This window comes from Podarcis tiliguerta (assembly GCF_965153285.1).
Source record: "Podarcis tiliguerta genome assembly, chromosome: 3".
NCBI classification, from domain to species: domain Eukaryota; kingdom Metazoa; phylum Chordata; class Lepidosauria; order Squamata; family Lacertidae; genus Podarcis; species Podarcis tiliguerta.
In genome coordinates, this window is record NC_139536.1 from 29103455 (window position 1) to 29123720 (window position 20266).

General features: G+C 47.5%; 1 protein-coding gene across 2 annotated transcripts; it reads left to right on the forward strand.

The window, feature by feature from the left end:
* The first annotated feature begins 5633 nt into the window (after positions 1–5633).
* HLX (H2.0 like homeobox) lies at positions 5634–16029 on the forward strand. Of its 2 annotated transcripts, XM_083432304.1 has the most exons (4): positions 5755–6510; positions 9112–9291; positions 10192–10376; positions 15070–16029. In XM_083432304.1, exons 1-4 carry the CDS (start codon positions 5979–5981, stop codon positions 15466–15468), a joined length of 1296 nt encoding a protein of 431 aa, XP_083288430.1. In that variant the 5' UTR covers positions 5755–5978; the 3' UTR covers positions 15469–16029. The 2 variants fall into 2 exon arrangements, with proteins under 2 accessions (XP_083288431.1, XP_083288430.1); XM_083432305.1 differs by lacking the exon at positions 9112–9291 and having other exon boundaries at positions 5634–6510.
* The last annotated feature ends 4237 nt before the right edge of the window (positions 16030–20266 follow it).

Consider the following 20266-nt stretch of genomic DNA (forward strand, 5'->3'; position numbering starts at 1 on the left):
GTCTCTCTCACTCTCTCATCCCTACCTGGAAATGCCATGTGAGCCATGGCTGCCCCCCCCCCCAATTTATTTTCCCGCTAGAAAAATTTATTTCCCAGCCCGGGTGACAGGCTGGATGCCCAAACCTGCAGGCAGCGGGCTTTATTTGTCCATTTAATTGCATGCCTTCCAAGGAGCTCAAACAAAGTCTCATTGGAAGAATATTCCCAGGTATAAAGAGGCCTTTCCTCGCTGGAGGTCTTTATGCATAGGCTAGAAGGCCATCCGTCAGGGATGCTGGTGTGGCTGCATCCTGTACTGTAGATTCTGCGTAAATGGTCCTCCCAAGGTCACTTCTGTCTATGTAATTAGATAGCCTCGCCCTCTTCTCAAATCTCACAGCAACCCTGTGAGGTGGGCTAGGCTGAAACATAGCAGGCAATGTCCCACTGCCCCACAATTCGATTAAGGTCCATTTGATCCAGCTTTCAGCTTCTAACAAGGGACAGCAAAGAAGGATCACAAACAGACCCCGGAGGCGATGAGCAGTCGCTGTTATCTGACTTCAGCATCTGGTATGTACAGGCAAACTTTATCTGCCCATGGAAGCTCTGTGGCTAGTGGACGGACACATTATTCTCATTGGCAGGCTAATATAGTAGTAGTAGTAGTAGTAGTAGTAGTAGTAGTAGTAGTAGTAGTAAAGCTTTCATCAATCACCTAACGTAGAGGTGAGCAGGGAATCCTGAGGCAGCGAGTTCCGCAAGTCAAGTCGTGAAGAATCACTTCCTTTCCGAAAAGGGCAACAATATTCTGGGTGAAAGCTGCTGCCCTTTCGCTTTTTCTCTGGAGAGAAGCGATTTCTGGGTGGTTGTGGGTCTTTCGGTGCTCTTTCTAAAATAACAATAACAGACTACTCCCACCCTGCGAAGAATTCCCCACCAGGGCCGCAGCTTTCCCTCCCCGCCCCATCCAAGGCGCGAGGAGGCGCAGCCCGAGGTCAGCCTTTTCATTGTAGTATATTTGGGAGAGTATTTCCTACAAGTTATTTTTAGATATCCTTAGGCATTTAACAGTTGATCGAGCGGTTTCCCTTCTCCCCTCCCCCGCATCTTTCCGTTCCTTTATCCAAAATGTGCTCTGCCTCGCCCCCCCCCCCAGATTATCCAATACACACAAAATAGATTTGGGGTCGTCGGCAGATCGGCTTCCTTTTTAGCACGGCGGCGACTACAAAGGGGCGAAGGAAAAGGTTTCGTTGTGAAGGCCAGAGGCCCAGCTCCACCTCTGTGAGACTAGAACGTGGCACCCATATAATGTATTTCATATTATTTCGCACATCGCCGCGGTGATTTTCCGAGGGAGCTTAAATTTGTCTGGGTGTTGTTGCTGTTGTTAGTTTTTTTACTCCTTCCAAACTAAACAATAGTATCTATCCATGAGACACTGATTCGTGTAACTGACGAGCCAATTCGCCATCCCTGACCTTAAATCGATCTCGACTCAGTTGCAACTCAGAACCGTAGGTCCCTGTCCAAACATGTTTACTTGAAAGTAAACCTTCCCTGATGTTCCTGTTCCTTAACTGAACCGATTTAGAAGGAGGCTGCAGGCTGCGCTCTTAATACAACCATATGCAGGGAAGCGGAGTCCCGTTGAAACGAAAGCGAATGACTATCATTTTGCTTTTTAAGAGTTTTTTTTTTTTTAAAAAAAAATTCTGCTAGAACAGGAATAGAGAGCCTGCGACCCACCATATATTGTTGGACTACGATTCCTATCCTCCCTGACCGCTGGCCTTGAATGAGGCTGATGGGAGTTGGAGTCCATAAAAATCTGGAGTGACTCCGATTCCCAATTCCTGGACCAGAATGGGAATTCTGGGGATGCGGGCAATCCTCCAGAATTTGTCCAACCTCTGCCTTTTTCATCCTCTTCACCGGATTGAGAAAAGGGCTGTTTTTGCTGTTCGAAATCCACCCACCCCGCAGTTAATTGGGCTTTTGTAATGTTTTCGTTTTCAGTAAATGGGACTTTCATCCCCCTCACTCAGTGGCAATTCTTCCACTAGCTGTCATGGAAAAGGGCTGCAGCCACGCAAGCCGGTCCTCATCCAGGTGAAACCGAAGTCCCTGGGCCATGATCCAAAGAAATAAATCGCTTTTGATTTCAGGGGGGAAGTCCTTTAGTCACATACACGGTTGAAACTAGCGGAATCCCAACTTTGAAACGGACGGCTCCCCTTAATTTTTAGAGGCGGGATCGTTACACTGAAGCAATTCCAATTATCTTCGGTGGCATTTACTCTCAAGTAAAGATACTCAAGGTTAGGAGCGCCTTCATACCGAAACACTAATTCTTGGGAAGCAAACCACTGGGATTTACGTTTAGAATTCCCCGAAAACCCGCCTCCTTTATTGTAACAGTGATTTGGATAGGGGTGCTATTTATTAAAATAAATCCTCAATGTTTGTGTAGGAACTTTGCAAGGTGAAGTTTTGCAACTCCTCTCTGTGTGAATAATGTGGTCCGTCCCCCCCTGAAAGAATTGGTTTTCTCTTTCACTCATGGCCTTACATTATTGATATTTGGGCTGTGATCCTAACTACGCTAGCTTGATAACTGGAGGAGTTCCGTCGAAATTGAGCAACCATCCCTAGGTTCCAGTCGCTAAATAGGTCTGGTGATCAAGTCGCCGATCAGATCCATGATCCTCAAGAAGTGCTGATTCTTCTCCTTTGGATGCAGGCGCCCTCCCGTATTCTTCAGAGGACTGCCTGCTGTGTCAGTTTCAGCCTAATAATATTCATCTTATATTAATAGAAAACCACAATTGCAATTGATCAGAAGTGAGAAGCTGCAGTGATTAAATACTAGGCGTCCAAGAACGCAAAACATTTTTCTCTTCTAGATGCTGAGAGGCCGCACCTCCCTCCTGAAGCACAATCGTGTGCCATTATGATTGAACAGCACTCATTATCGTGCACAAATCTGTACATTAATCCGCGCATAATTTTGATTCTTGCAGCAAAGGAAAAACAGCTCCCAAAGAGCTAAATGACACTTGCTCCCTGAGATGTCTGCATGCGATAGCAAGCGGTTGTTATCCCCCCCCCCAAAGATGTATGGACACGTCGGTTTTATCCGGCAGGGGAAGGGTACCTCGAAAGCTTTGAATCAGCTAAACTTCGTCCTGTTCAGAAGGATGGAAAGATGTTAAACCTAAAGAGACCCCAGCTTCATCCAGGTGCGGGGTGGATACTAAGGGAAATTAAGAGGCTGCAGAAAAAGGTGACAAGTCGGAGAAAAACGGAGCGGCTTTTGGCACAACCGACTCTGCAGTTTTGCCAGGTGAAATGTTAAAATCTAAGCATGAGATTCGTGAAATACTTTTAACGCTGCGATATGTCTTCCCGGCACTTGATATTCAAAATAACACGCCGAAAGATGCGCGTATTCTCTCGCAGCCATGTCCACAGAAACACTCTTTTACTCCTGCGTTAGTTAACAGCCCTTTGAATCGAGGATTGTGAGGCTTCCATTCAACAACTCTCTCTGTGTGTGTGTGTCCCCTCTCTCTGTGTATCTGCGTGTGCGCACGCGCGCGCGTATTTTCAAAAGAGCTGCACACAGCCCAGCCAGCCGTGGCTAAGGCCATTTAAGCCCCCTTGACGTCAGTGGGAAAATGACGCGCAGGTAGCACACCCTCTCCCGTGAAAATCAGTGCCTCATTCCATGCAAAACTTGTGTGACTGGTTTTTTGTTGTTGTTGTTTTTGAGTCTCTACCTGCTCAGTGAAAACTCTTGCCATTTCCTCAACATTCAACCATTTAAAAATAAATTGACTGCCCGAATGCAAATGTCTTTAAATAACCTCCACTTTATCCTCAGCGCATTACAAGAAGCCCTTCTGAAGTTAATGGCACTACTTCTGCTTCGACTATGGCTGTCAGTATACAGAAATGATAGATTAAATGCTTACGTTATCAAGTAAATGTCAGCTCCTCTCTCTGTTTAAACCGTATGCACAATTTACAGTGCAATCCTAGGCACGTCTACTCGGAAGTAAGTCCCATTGTGCTCACTGAGATTCACTGCCAGGAAAGTGTAAATAGGATCGCAGCCTTATGAAGTGTATGGATGCCTATTGGTTTTGTGGAAAGACAGACTTAACTGATGATAGATTTTAAAACGTAATTTTAAAATAACAAGCAACCTTTTAATAGGATTCTCATTCACTTGAGCGAAACGCCCTCTTCTAGTATTTCTGTTTAAGCCCAGACTTTTTTTTTTGTCTAAATGGGATTATTTCGTCTTAACTAGTTGCTGGATCTGCAGGAAGCATACTGTATACCTTTGACTTTGGCGTTTATTTATTTTTAAATAGGATACCAGACATTTAAAGTTCATCACTTTGAGGATCCACTGACTTAAACGGGAGAGTTAAGCACTGAAAATTAAGCACCATTTAAACATTCCCATTGAACTCAGTGGAATAGAACTTTGGATGATCTGGTAGAATATTGCGAATTCGACTGCCGTGGTTGTCCTAGGCATCCTATCGGAAATAATCTCTACTGAACCCCATGGGACTCACGTCTGACTAAACATACATAGGATGCACATTTACATTTTTATTACATACAAATCAAAGGTCAACTATCTGGGCTGATATTTTTTGTTTGTAGCGCATTCTGAAGCAAAGGTTCGTATTGTTTGCGCTGCCACTCTCTCTTTTGGCGAGGGCTCTCTCTCTCTTTCTCTAAATAAAATATTAAAGTGTTTTACTGCACATTATACGAACCTGCCTTTTCCGGGCCAGACCATTAGTCCACCTAACTCAGTACTGTATTGGTCTTATCGACACTTAACAGCGACTCTCCAACCGTGTTTGCAGGAACTCTACATTTTTTTCTGCGCCACCTGGAGATACCGGGGATTGAATGCGCGATTCTGCATGCAAAGCAAGAGCCACTAGACGGGGCCTTTCTGCCCTGCCCGAACAATTCAGAAGCTCATTTTGTTTTCAGGAAGCAGAAAGACATCTCTATGAAGGTTTAATCTTTCTTCCCAATCCGCAAAATTTTAGACTGAATTAGAGAAGGAGACGCCCTTTCCATTAAATTATAGAGATCGAAAATCTGTGGCAGCGCCTGATACTGCTGGACTCTGACTCCCAGCAGCCCCCACCCCAAAGGTCCAGGATGGTGAGAATCGTGGTCCAGCTACCCGCCCCCCCCCCCCCGCTAACGAGGCCTCCTCGCTCCCTCTTCCTCTTTGAAAGCGGCGTTGGGAGGAATGCGAATTGACTCCGGATTGTTCACCGCCTCCAGGAAACGGGAAGAAAGGCAGGGCAGCCCTGCGTCGGACCTCTTTGCGCCTCGTCCTTGGACAGGGTGCAGCAAAGAAGGGCCATTACAGGCTGTTGAGCCAGAATCTCCCCCCTTCTCCTTGGCGCAGGCAGAAGCAGCGGGCATCCCTGGCTCTTCCTCCTCCTTGGCGCGCAGGAGGCGTGGCTCGCCGCCGCCCCGCCCCTTCGTCCTCCCTCGGCTACACCTCCGCTCCTCCGATTGGTCGCCGGCCGCCCAATCCGCTGTGCCAGGAGAAGTATTTGCTCTTTTGACGCCGCGTTCGAAGGAGGGAAAACAGAAAAGGAAAAAAAACCTGGGTTCGGGGGGAGGCGCTGCTTGGCGGAGCGAGGTGGGCGGGCGGCTCCTTTTCCTTGTCTCCGCGTTCTCCTCCTCCTCCTCCTCGAGAGGGGAGTTTCTCCCCCGCGCCTAGTTGTTGTTATTTGGTTTGACGCGCCTGTCTTTCCCCGCCGGCTCGCCTCGCACAGCGCTGCCTGTCCCCGCTCGGCTCCCCCAGCGATGCGCGCAGGCCGAGAGGCACTCAGTGGGCGCTGACGATCTTCCTTCGACGGCCGCTGAACTTTTCCTCCAGCGGCAGCAGCAACAGCAGCCGGAGCCGGGCGTGGAGGGCTCTCCCTGGGCCCCGGCAGGATGTACACGGCCGGCCTGGCGCCCTTTTACGCCTCCAACTTCAGCCTGTGGTCGGCGGCTTACTGCGCCCCGTCGGGGCCCGGCTGCTTCCCGCTGGATCCGTCGGGGCTCAAGAAACCTTCCTTCTGCATCGCGGACATTCTGCACGCCGCCGCCGCCGCCAGCGCCGCCGGGGAGGCGTCGTCGGTGGACGGGCTGCCCGGAGCGCCCGCGCTGGCCGCGCACCTGGGGGCCGTGCATGCCCACTCGCAGTTCCACGCCGCGGCCTCCCCGCTCCGGCCCACGCCCCTGGTGGCCCCCGACGGGGCCGTCGCCTTCCCCGCCCGCCTGTCGCCTCTCTCCGCTGCTTTCCACCACCCTCACCCGCAGCAGCAGCAGCAGCACCGCTCTCCCGGAGGAGGCAGGGGCCCCAGCCACCAGACTCATCCCGGCTCGGCGCCCGCGCCCTCCAGCAAAGACTTGAAGTTTGGGATTGACCGCATTTTATCCGCCGAGTTTGACCCGAAACTCAAGGAAAGCAACACGCTGAGAGGTAGAGAGAAAGCCCGAGGGTTTATTTTGTTTTATTTTTTAAAATCCCCATCCTCTTCCCCATCCCCACCCCGCTGGTGAACTTAAGGAGTCCTGCTTCTGAAGCAGGGAAGGGGGTTTGTGCGGATTGACAGGGAACCCTCATTCATTCCAATGGACGTTGAGCGCAATTTCGCCGTCGATCGTGCTCATAGCTCTATCGATCTCGTGCGTGTGTCTGTATCTGTATAAAAATGCATGACTATGGATAATTAAAGAGGGAGGCAGTGAGATAGGCAAGCCCCTCCAATTTCGGAGTTTGATTCCTGGAATTATATGTATGGAAATATTAAATGATAGCCATGTCAATAATTTAAAAGATTCGTGCCTTAGAAGAATGACAGCCCGGCATAGCTGTCAACTTTTCCCTTTTCTTGCGATGAATTCTATTCGGAATAAGGGAATTTCCCTTTAAAAAGGGGGGAAAGTTGACAGCTATGCAGCCTGGTTCAGCTCCTGGCATTTCAGGGCCCCTGGAGAAGGGCTGTGGTGGGTACCCTAGCCAGGAAGGCGAGCGTTATTTCGTCCCTGCCCTTCATGTGGGTCCCCCCCCGGGGGGGGGCATCTGAGTTGACCACGGTGGGCTGGGTTGCCCTTTGGTCTGACCCGCTTGGGCGCTTCTAATGTTCTCAGGAGAAAGGGTATTCTGGCGGCCTTCACCAGTTCGTGGATAGGTAGGTGCAACCCCGAGTATTTGCGCTGGGTGAAATGTAAGTTTCATCGCGTAATCGACGTGCTCTTCGGGTGGGGAAGGAACCCAGCGCCTTCATATTTGTGCTGCTTGTTGCTCAACGGAGCGCACAGTTGAGCAATCGGCTTGCCTAAAAGTTTCAGAAAGCAGCAGCAGTAGCAGCAGCAGCAAACAGAGGCCGCCAGCCTCCCCATTCCGGCACGTATTTACTTGGAAGTAAGTTTCTTAGATTTCGACATTGCAGTGAAAGCATGCTTAAGCTCACTTTCTTTTGAAACCAGGGCGACTAAATCATCGACGTATTTCTTTTGTCCCATCCCCAGACAACCTCAATCTTGATTGATCTTTGGGGTAGTGGGGTCTGGGCGAGAGAGAAAATGACCTTGGGGGCATATCCACCCCAAAGACTGCCAACTCTAGCATGGAGGCCTGGGGCACTGGATGAAAATAATACCCCATGTCAGTCAGGGCTAAATATTCCCATTGATGCGAACAAGTAGGAACTGTACCCGAGGTGGTTTCCCTTCTCCATTTGGTAAATGGGTCGTCAGCGCTTGGATTCCGAGGGTGACTCACAGACAGACCTCTTCCCTTCCAGTGGGATTTTCGAGAGCCCCCCCCCCCAAGTCATTATTGTTGTTGCTGTTGTTATTGTTATTATTCTCTCTCGGAACCGTGCCAGATCCACTCCATAGCTGAGGCAGATCGCTTGGATCAAAACTCAGTGGGCCCCAAATCCTCCTCTACCCGCTTGGCTAAAAAATAAAAATCCCTTGACCCCAACGGAACTTCTCTGCCAAGTCAATGCGTTCGCCATTCCCTTCGGACATAAATCCAAGAGTGTCGGGTTAAAAGTGTGCCGGATCACGAGCGGGAGCTCGATCCAGACGTGTTAGAGAAACTAATAATTACAGAGAGTGAACGCAGCTTTTTAACAGGGGCGCTGAGAGAAAGGCGTGTGTTTTCACGGTAAAGCGCCTCTATACCCCAATAATGTTGGTTTGGAGATTCTGCTCTGATCCGCCAATCCCCTCGGCTTCTTCCTTGCAACACCTTCTCTCCCAACACCTTCTGCCCTGGACCTTGCGAAATAGGAGGATCGTTCAAACCACCCCGAGCCAAAGAGCTTAATTGGGGAAGGTTAATGTTCCCATTTATTGCCATCAAACCTGCCCTGGTCACAGGGTTAGTTCTCTGGGTTACTTCTCGACTTCAGTCCGGAGTACCCCCGCAGGAAAAAAGTTGGGGATTGCAACCCCTCCTAAGCAAAACCACAACAACCCACCACCCGCATCCTGAACCTAAGAAGGTTTACCCGGGAGGATAGTCCCATTGCTTTCAACCGGACGGGGCTGGGGAGGGAGGGCTCGCTTCCAAGTAAAAAATAAAATATCTGTAACACCGTGGGTGGGTGTGAGTGGGAGAGGCAGCTTCAAGGTTCCGAGCCTCCGCACACATTTACTCGGGAGTAAAACCATTGAACGGAACGGTGCTCCTTCTGGGTGTAATTAGCAGCCTCGCCACTGTCCAACAACGTCGTGCAAAAGCCCACCATTCTTCCCGTCTGCCTAGACAAGGGTAAGCCGCGCTCCCGGCAGCGTAGGACTTCGGGGGGGGGGGGTTGGAAGTGGAGCCCCCCTCTCAGCAAATGAGCAGGAGGCTCCCTAAGAACAGCAGGATTGGCTCCCCGTATTTCCGAGTGAGGGAAGCAAAAGGCACGACCGGGCGGGGGACCCCAAAGAAGGGCCTCTCCATAAGACCTAATTCTGCCCAGAGTCTAAACTGCCTTAACCTGGCTGCAAGGGAACGTGCGCCTTTTCTCTCTCCTTGCCTTCTTCTGTAACCGAGCTCTCCTTGTTCCTGTGCCCGCAGATTTGACTTCCTTATTAACCACCAGCCGCCCATCTGGGGTTCATCTCCCCGCCTTACAGCCTCCGGCCGGCCAGTTCTTCGCGTCTCTAGAGCCCATTAACGAGACCTCCGCGGTCCTGGGGCCTTTAAACGCAACCCCAAGGAATTCCGTTCAGCACCAGTTTCAAGACACTTTTCCAGGTACAGATGCACCCTTCTTTTAAACCCGCATCCAGCGCGCACGGGGCGACCCCCTTCTGCCCCAAGCTATCCTTTCGCTCTGCTCTCCGGCGATCGCATTCCCAGGAACGCGCGCGGTTTACTTGGGAGTAGGGGCCGTGGGAGTCAATGGGACTTACGGCCAAGCAAACCTGCAGAAGGCTGGATTAGGCGCCAGATCCTAACAACCGCGCGGTCCAAGCGCGCGTTCTTTAGGATCGCGGTAGAGGCGCCATTGCGAGTTTTCGGTGGTGGTGGCGGCGGGCTGTGAGTGCCCAGCTCCTTACCGTGTGTTTAGGAACGGTGTGGTAAGAGAGAGGGGATTGAGAGGGGGTGCTTGCGAGAATTTGGCCCCCCTCGGCCTTGCCTAAAAGCAATCCTAAAAGGCTATACTTGGAAAAAAAGTTTCCATGGGATCCACGGGCTGCTTACACTGCAAAGAGAAGTAGGTGCTGTTTGAAAAGTCACGAGTTTACAGGTAGCTCACCTTCAGGAAGAATCAGGGAATGGGAAGGGATATATGGGGGCACGAGCTTCAATAGATCTGATCTCCAACACTAACGGTGCCTAAAAGTAAAATAAAGGTCGAACTCATGTGTGGGGTAAACTCATAAAGTGGGGTGGGAGGGTGGAGTGAGTGCTTTGATATAAATCGAGAGTACCCGTTAAGTGTTCTTTTGCAAAAAAGGTGACACCTATTGCTAGGATATTCCCTAAGAGACCCATGTTTTTTTTTTATTAGTGCCCGAATCCTGAAGGTGTTGGGCTACCAGTGCGCCTCACTGAACGCGCTTCGCCCTTTGCTTCTTCGGCGCCTCATTCAACCTCTCTCTCTCTCTCCCCCATTCCTCCCTCCCTCCTTCCTTGGTGCCTTCCTTGCAGGGCCTTACGCGGTGCTCACCAAAGACACGCTGCCTCAGACCTACAAGCGGAAGCGCTCGTGGTCCCGAGCGGTTTTCTCCAATCTCCAAAGGAAAGGCTTGGAGAAGCGCTTCGAAATCCAGAAGTACGTCACCAAGCCAGACAGAAAGCAGCTGGCAGCCATGCTGGGACTCACGGACGCGCAGGTAAGCGGTTGCGCGGGGCGCGGATCCCTGGTTCTACGCGCCAAGGAAACAAAAACGGGCATCGCAAGGCTAGGATCGGGTTAACCCAACAATCAGTGAAATGTAGTATCAGTAAAAGTCTGGATGAGAGGACATTTCCCCTTTATTTCAAGAGGGCAGGCCTTTAATCATCATCATCATCTTTATGATGTTTTACAAATTCCAGAGAAGTAGGGGTGACACACACAAACGAGTCTTACGCCACTTTAAAAACTGTTTGATTGTGGTATAAGCTTTCCTGAACTGGAGAACCCACGTAGTGAAATAAACTGGAACCTCGTCCACTAAGGCTGCAATCCAGGGCATGTTTAGGATTTCCCTGCAAAGCGCGCGCTCGATCCTGTGCGTATTTACTCCAAGAGAAGTTCCTCTGAATCGCTAAGCCTTACATCTTTCTTTGCCGAGTTTGTTTGCGTTTGCTTCCGCGTAAACCAAAGCGGAGGTTTCTCCCCCTCCCCCATTGCAATCTTGAGAGCTAGCCCCCTTTGCGTCCAGCCGCACTGTTGCTGGGGAAATCAGCAAAGGATCGGGCTGCGCGTTTGGGATGGCGGGGATTAGACAACCGTGGGCAGGCGGAGAGAAGAGAGCCATTGAGATGCTTGCGCTCCCCACCCCCCTCGCCTCGGGCTTAATTTGTAAAGTATTGCAGCGTTAATATGAGGTATCTTCACATTGCTTGGTGCTTAGTAATGCAGTAAATACATGTCGATTTGCTGAAGCGAGCAAAGGGGGGGGGGGGAAGGGACCAGAAGTTCACTCGAAGATTTATGTCAGTTACACCCGGAGTGTTTGTTTTGGCTGCGAGTGGGAAAAGCCAGCGAGGAAGGACGAAATTGGCTGCGAAGGGAGATGAGGATTGGGGGCTTCGACTGTGAAGTGCAGCCCTGGTAGGAAACGCGACTAAAGAAGCGGGGAGGCCGTGTGATATTTCGGCCTTGTGAAATGCTGCTTTGGAGGCAAGCTGCTGACTGTTAGACAAGGTCGAGGTGTTTCTGGTGGGGGTGAAAAAACACAAATGCTGCTCGTGGGTGGAAAATCTTGCAAGCTAAACACCTTTCTCCTTGAGAGACCAGTGTCTCCCCACCCTGGAATGAGCTGTAGAACAGTCCAGCAGGACTCATGGATATCCTCAAGGGATTTTTCAAAGTACTTTTCCAGCCCCTTATTGCATTGTAATGGAAAATATTCTATATCCCTTGCACACAGAGAATATTTCCCCTTGGCAATAGAACCTGAGTGGTGTAATAACATCTAAGGCTATATGTTTGTGGTGTGTGTTTTTCGGAGTCTAGGGAAATATATTGGACTATATTTCTTCCTGAATACACACAGAATGTTAAGGTGTACTGAGGAACGTTTATTTATTCATTCATTTCTTTTACATCCCAGCTTTTTCTCTAAGGAGTTGAAGGTGGATTGCATAGTAATAATAATAATAAATAATAAATTTTTATTTATACCCCGCCCTCCCTGGCCAGGGCTGGGCTCAGGGCGGCCAACACCAAACATGAATTACAATAAAACGTAACAGGAAAAACCCCCACAAACAAACAAGCAGTTAATTAAAATACAGCTTAAAATGCAGCCTCATTTTAGTAGTAGCCCATAAATCAAGACCATAAAGGGAGGAAACATCAGATATTCACCCGAGCCAGCTATCCATGCTGGTCCTACATGGGCCAGCAAAAAAGCCAAGGGGAAATTTGTATACCAAATCCCATATAAGGGGTCAGAGTAAGTCTAAGCCAGGCGGAACAGATGTCAAATCCCACAGGGGATTTGTCTCTTGTGACAGAGCATTCCACCACGTCGGGACCAGTGCTGAAAAGGCCCTGGCCCTAGTTGAAACCAATCTAACTTCCTTGAGGCTTCGGACCTCCAATGTGTTGTTATTTATGGACCATAAGGTCCTCCGCAGTGTATACCAGGAGAGGTGGTCCTGTGGGTACAAGGGTCCATAGTTCTTATTTAATCCTCACAACAACCCTGCGGGATAGGTTAGGCTGAGAGCGAGTGACAGGCCCAAGGTCACCCAGTGAGTTTAAGGGCTGAGTGGAGATTTGAAACCTGGACACACTAACCATTGTACCACATGTACTATTTTCATTCATGTTAACATAATTATATGCTGTACCCTACCTTTAAAAAGGATCAGGTTACCAGTGCATAAACTGGTCCCAATCCAATTATAGTTAATTTTCAGAAGCAACCAATCAAAACTTTTGAGTAAACATATATAGGATTATGCTTCAGGGTGCACCAAAAGTAAAGGGATAAATTAGCTTACAACCCCAGTTACCTGAGAGTAAGCCCCATTGAATTCAATAGGCTTTACTTCTGAGTCGACATGGTTAGGATTAAGCTCATGACTATATTTTGTGGGATGAGGGGGCATATAGGTATAATAAAGAATACACTATGGCTGCAGTGCTGTGCATGTCCTACCGAACATCAGAGTTTGGGCTTTCTATACAGTGGGGCCCAATCCAATGCCGGATTAGACTTCACCATGTTGAAAACTGCATAATTGTGACCAGTGAAGTTGAGAAAGGCAGTCACCTATAGCTGCTGAATCTGTATCTATCAAATAAATACATTAATTAAATATAAATAAATCAATATTATGTAACCTCTTGCACCTAAGAGAACAAGCACAAATAAAGGAGACATCTAGGACATGATCCAACCAAAATCATGCACACTCCAGCCCCACTGATTTCAGTGGGAGAGTTTATATATGTTTACCAGTGTGATCATATGCATGTTAGCTCAGAAGTAAGCCCCATTGATTCCAACGGGACTCACTCCCAGGAAAGTGTGTATGGGATTGCAGCATAAATCTCTTCTGGTTGAAAGCAGTGGGGTTTGAAAGAGCTTGTCTTGGTCTGTGCCCTTGGTTTCTTTAAGGACAGTCGTACTGTCAATTGGGAAAGACACACATACATGAAGAAGTGCAGCCCCAAATCGTCAGTGTTAACATATTTCCATTCAAGTAGGATTTGCCTATGGAATATTAGAGATCAGCCACAAAGCCAGCAGCATTGATTTCAAAGTGCAGCTGGTCTGCTGTTGCCTTGCCACCCAATCTAGCCTGGCAGCAGTGAATCTGGGACTCCAGTAGAAAATTGGCAATAATTTATGCTAACCCTTATGCGAGCTTGCAAAGCTGAGCACTGTACTGTAGAGCCTGCTAAACAACTAAATATCAGTAATGAAAATACTTTTAGCTAAAGAAGAGAGAGGGGGGCATGGGATTGGAGGGAGCGGGGAATAAGGCACTGTGCTGTTCTATTGTGACAATGTGGAAGGCCCAATAAGCTATACAGTAGACACATTGATTTCAAAAGATCACTTCCTCAATGATATTTGCCTGGATAATGCAGAGATAGCAACTGCCACCCACATAATATACATTGAGTTGTTTATTCAACATTTAGATCTATTCCAAGTACATCCATTGAAATCAGCTCACTTAGGCCCATTAATCCCAGTGAGTTTGCTCTGAGTATATCTGAGTTGGATGCAAGCTCCTTCGTTCCAGAAGACTGGCTTTCTTTTCCCTTTCCTTTTTAATTGAAGTGTTTCCATTCAATATACTCAACCCCAAGAGAGAACTACAAAGGACTCCGATGGCAGAGAAGAAAAACCTCAATGGGGATTTTGTGGCTAGTTGCCAGGAAAACACCTCTTCTAGATTAATACAGGAATCCTAGACATATTATCATTTGAGTGCAGGTCCCATCGATTTCAACAGAATACCCAAGTGGGCTTAGGGAGGAGATTAATAAGTAAAGAGTAAACATCTTTGGACTGCAACTGTATGTGTATTGCCTAGCAGTTCCACTGAAATCTTTAGGGCTTACTTCTGAGTAAACAGTAGGATTGGCACTGCTACCTACCCACTATGGAAAAACAATTCTAGGTTTTGCTATAGCCTCTCTATGCTGTATTTTAAACAATATGTTCAATTTTCATAAGAGCCTATGATGAAAAATCAAGATGACAACTGCATTTACGGTCGTTTGTTTCCTTTATTTCTTTTTTTTTTTTACATAACTGTTTTAAGTTAAAGTAATTATTTTAAAAGATTGAAATAAGAGAGGCCAGAGTAATAATAAGTCTTTGTCTTTTGAACATACTTCCTATCTTCTCTAATTCATTTTTGTTCAAAAACTGGAAACGAGTGTTTTTCTTATTAAATTCAGATCTGCTCATTTCTGCTTAAGTTTGGGCTTGTGGGCTGCTCTTTCCCAGATCTACTCAGCACAATGGGATTAAGTGCCCATGATTCCTGTGATGGCAAAAATTAGGGAACAGAGGGGGTACTATAATACAGCTAAGTTGTGGACGGAGAAAATATTTTCTCTACGCTCATAAAACCTTCTAATAAAAAATAAAGGAAAACTCACACAATATTTCACACGTGTTCAGAATCGAACCCTGAAATTTATTTATTTTCCTATGCCCATGAAGACTAGAATGTTTTACTCTTTTAAAACATGAATTCCTTATTTTTATATCTCTGGGCCAGGGGTACAAGAACATGGGCTGGAGGTTAGTGGTGCCCCGGACCTTGGGAGAGGGAGAATCGCAGTCTAGCCTCAGGTCCCCCATCTGATGCCCTGTGTGTCTCTGCTCTGTGGTTCACTTGCAGGTGAAAGTCTGGTTCCAGAACAGGCGCATGAAGTGGAGGCACTCCAAGGAGGCGCAGGCGCAGAAGGACAAAGAGAAGGAGCCAGAAGAGAAGCCAGCAGGGGGCGCTGCGCCGACAGTCGAGGGAGAGGTGGAGCGCAGCCCTAGCCGCTCGGAAGGCGAGAGCGAAAGCAGCGAGGCCGAATCCCTGGATCTGGAGCCCGGCAGCGATGCAGAACGGACTGAGGCGGGGGCCGACCCCGAGCAGGCCCTGCAACGGCACAGCCCCGAGCTGCAACACCCGACCGGATCGGAGACTGCAGTTCACCCTGAGCCGCCTTTGGCTCCCACAGGCCTGGACCAAGGCAGAGAACCTCTAAGGCGCCTGGAGCCTTCTTTTTGCCTACGGGACTCCCCATGACTGCCTCTCAGAGAACCAGCTATCTGTTTGGGAAGCCGCCAAAAGCCGAGTGATCGCCCCGCTTGGGAAATAGTAGCACCCCCTAACTGCAGGTGGGTGTGGGGTACAATAACCCCTAGGAAATATGTTATTTTTTTATGAGGTAACTACCTCTGAACTGCCAGATTTGGGGTACTAACCTCTGCTGCAGGTGGGAAGATCAGAGGTTTCTCGAACTATGTAGGGCATCAGCCCACAGCAGGGAGTGGGCTGTGGGGAGAGGGCAGTCCTGCTCAGCCTTGGGATCTAATAGGAAGTAAACTCACAGAAGTAGCTCAGGGGAGACCTTTCCCATCTTTGCTGGCAGAGGAGCCTTCCCGGGTCCAGGAAATCACAGAGACCATGTCTTCTTCTTTGTCCTTCTCTAACTCCCCCACCTTCCTCCCCTCATTCACAATGTGAAGTATTTCACCAACCCCAACCCCTTGCCAAAATGTGTTGCTTTGTGTAATCTGGCCAAGAAATACTGCACTGAAAAAAACAACAACAGAAAAGAAGACTGTAAATAAATTGTTTGTTTAATTTGTGATGTCTGGTTTTGTTACTAGATAGAACAGCCTAGTTGGGTTGATCCACAACTGGGACACAATTAAGACCTTTAGAGGCTCCACATTATCTTCTGTACCATGAAAATAAATAAAAACAGTATTAAAAAATAGAGGTTTTGGTACCCTGATATATATCTAATTCAAAATATAAACAAAAATAAAGCATAAAATAAAATTTTATTTTCCAAAATGAAACAAAACCTGCAGCAAGATGGAAAATAACGTTTATTTTTATATACTTCCACTTTATTTATATTTGAAAAAAATTCTACTTTTTTCTAATTGCAAAGTCTTTGATCAGATCCTCAGATCAGAACTAATTTTACGTAACGCATCTGCTTCTATACTTAGTAGAGCTAAGGCATCCATCCTGCCCTATTGGCATAGTTCTGTTGTGATTTTTAATATACTTCAACTGAGAAAATGAAAGCTCAGCTGTGCAATTTGTGACTATTAATGTTAAAAATCCAGCAGTGGAAAAATTCTGTGGTGCCCCCTTCCCATAATGCCCTAAGCACGTGCTTATTTTGCTTAATGGTTAATCCAGCCCTGCTGGGACACTTACAGTGAGACAACTCCTTGATTGAAGCCTTTTTTCTCTCGCTCTCCAAGGTGGAAAACCTGTGGCCTGCCAAATGTTGTTGGTCTCCAATTGCCATCAGTATCAGCCATCATGGCCTGGCCGATAGCCAGGTATGATGGGAATGGTAGTCTAGCAACATTTAAAGGGCCACATGGGCATAGCCAGTAATTTTGTTGCGGGGGCGGGCAGCCAAAGTTGTTGAGCATTTTTTTTAAGAAATCACCCCATAAAGATAATGTCACGTGGGGCAGGCTTCTGCTAAAGGGGGGCAGAACCTCAGATAATTGAGTAATTTCAATGCTTTTCAATAATATTTGTGGATCTTGGCTACGCCCATGGAGGGCGACATATTCCCGCCCTAGATTCAACCCTCCCCCCCCCCCCCCGCAATTCTCACTCACCGTATGAACAGCAGGAACAGACATTCCACTTATGATGACTGCTTTAAAAAATAATTTTAAACATCAAAGAGAAATTTGTGGAATAAATCAGCTTCAGTTCTTGAGCTGAGGAAGCCACAGTTAGTATGCTTTCGCTTTGTTCCTTTATGCTTCTAAACGTTTAGTGGACCTTAGATTATATTCCGCTACAGAGATTAGGGTCCTTTTCTTTTAATAGGTTAAATAAAACCAATGGTTTTGTCATAATAAATTGCATTTAAATATAACCGATCACTTAGGGGCTGTCACTTTTCTCGTTTTTTATTTCTAGTAGAAGTGGCTTTACTATAGGTGAAAGCTGCCATCATAATAATAAATGTTTTAATAATAAACCCAAAAGAAATATTTAAAATAAAAGAATTGGTGTCACACAGGCAATCCTAAGAACAGTTTCTAAGCAACTGGATCTCATGCCCCTGGTTGTTAGAAGCTAGTCTGCAGCCCTTTCTGCACTTACCTGGGAGTAAGCATCATTGAATTCAATAGGTCTTACTTCTGAGTAGGCATGCTTGGCTTGCACTTTGTCCGACTGTGTTTCACGGTGCTTCCTTCCATGTAGGTGTGTATAGGATTGGAACCTTAGTCTGCACACTTACCTAGGAATAAGCCCTACGGAACACAGAGTAATTTCTGAATGCACTAGAATGAATCCCAAGTCTTGTTGAACTCTGTGGAAAGAATATTTGAGTCAATGTGTTTATTTTACGTTGGAGATAAAAGGATTCAGCATCTAAATGAGGCAGCATCACTTAGATAGTAACGCTCTTAGATTACAGTACAACCAAATTTGCAGGGGGAAAATATTAAAAATAGGTGGAGCTCCCCACCTGAATTATTACCTGAATCACAAACTGGAAATTAAATTAAGACTGAAAGCTAACTCGCTCCTTCTCTCTTGCCCCCTTCTCCCGACAATGCACTCTATGACTGCATCTGTTCTGTCTTTCTATTACTCGTGCTGAATCTCCATGCAAGCCCACGAGGCAGGTCGGTATTATTCGCACGAGCTCTGGAGATTTCCCTGGGTTAGGCAAAAGAAACTGCTAATTATCTGGCTCACATTAAAGGTTCAGAAATTCCGAGCCAAACTTACTCATTCTTGAGAACAGATCCACCGAAATAGGTGAAGTTTTAGTTAGCCATGAAAAACGAGTCCCTTTGATTTCAGTGGGTCTGTTCTAAAGGATGACTCAAGTCTGGGTCGAGTCCAAAGGGCTCACACGCCTGGACTTCCATGTTGGGTCCCTAGATGTTGCAGGACTACAACTCTCATCATCCGTGTCCATTGGCTAAACTGTCTGGGCATGATGGGAGTTGTAGTCCAGCAGGATCGGAGGACCCAAGGAGGTTGAGGAACACCAGCCGAAGAAGTCCGCAGAAGGCGTCATCGGTTCCCACCAGTTGGCCTAGTCTACTTCCTCCGTGGTTGCGGAAAGCAACGAGAGTCTGTCTTCCCATAGACTTCTTTCTTCCCCAGGCAATGAGCCTAATAATCGCAGCTAAACGGAGCCTCCACATAATTTCTATCATTCGATCCGAGCCACCCGATCTGTTTGTTGGCTAGATGAGGTCTTGTTCTTCCACCTGTAAGCGGGCCACCCTTCTCTGGCCCAGCATAAATATGGCCCTCCATTATAAAAGCCCTAAAGAGAGTGGAAAGTCCAATCTAAGTTCATCTAGGCAGGCGCTCCAAAGCGTCCAACAGGTGCCTGTAAACTGGCGTTGTTATCTTCTGAGCGCTGGCTGGAGAGTTGACCTGGCTGAACTCAGTTGGACTTACTTCGGGTGCGTAAGGTAGATAGTTCTCGTGGTTTAGCCAGGAAGTGATATTTTCCAGTCTTACTTTTTCCTGGCTTCGGAGGAAATTAAGACACAAATACACACATACACACCGCAAAACAAATTCCGTATTCTCTTTCTTTGCATCAACCTTCCATACAAGGGGTGGGGATGGTTCGAGGGTCTGTTAAAATATAAAGCCTACCGAAAAAAATATCGGTTTCTTTAAGAACGGGGACTTCGTCTTTGGTTTAGGAGATCCGAAGGACGAAAACAGGATATGAAAGATAGAACTCATTCGGTTCCTAGGCCTTTCCCCAAAGCGTCATTTTATTGAGTTAAGAATAAGCAAACTCCAGCCACCTTCCACATTGCCTGGAATGAAGCGGCAGCGCAGTTCACGCTTCCCAGAAACAGGCATGTTTTGCTTGAGGCGTGTCGTTGAAACACACACGTGTGTGTTCTTACGATCTCGGCGGTTTTTTGGGTTCTGATTTTGACTGGTGAGATGGAGGACAATTTAGCAAGCAATCGGGTTCAGGAGTCGGTCTCAAAAAGATCACCGGCGTCGCAAAAAACCCTCGAATTTAAAAATCACCTTTTGATTAATTTTTTTAATTGTCCCTTTTCATCCTTTTGAAATATGACGTTCCTCGTATAAGCTTCGTAGCATCAGACACTCCACACCTTTCTTTGAAAGGCACAAAGACTGGGATTTATTTCACAGACAAGGCGTTTAGGATCCGGTCTCTCCGACCAGAGATGCCAACTGGGCGCGCAGACTCGGACTGGGGGCGCTGGAGACGAGGCGAGCTCTTGAATTCTCCTGCGTTTGCGGCTGAGTCCCTTCTCAGGAAAAAGGGGGGACTTCTGCCGCAGAAAAAGGACTGAGAGTTAAGCTTCAGGTACTCAAGAGCAGGAGAGGTCAATCACGCTGAATTCAGCTTGGAAGTAATTGCAAGCGAGTTTCACTCGACCGAACGAGCGAGCCTTCCCACATATTTAAACTGTCCCATAGCCAGGTAGGATAAGGGTCAAACGACCCGTCGAAATCTGAAAAGGATCCAGGCGGTCATTGGTACAATTTTAGTCCAAAGAGACGGACTTGAATCGAAATGTTTCCTGGATTGAACGTGTAGCCTTTGGGATGGCACGAGAGGGAGATCCCGATAGCGCGCCGCTCGAAAAGCACTTTTCAGAGAAGGGAAACCCCAGAGTTCACATATGCAGGCTAAACAATATCTGATTCCATGACTTGACCGCATGGAGCATTATTTCAGAGTGAGATAGAAAGCTGTGATGATTCTTTTTTTCCTGGGTAGCCTCTCCATCTTAAACACACAACAAGGCTCTTCGAAGTGCAAAGAGGGTCCCTTCCCGGCGCGCTCGGCGTTTGCGCGCGTCTCGGG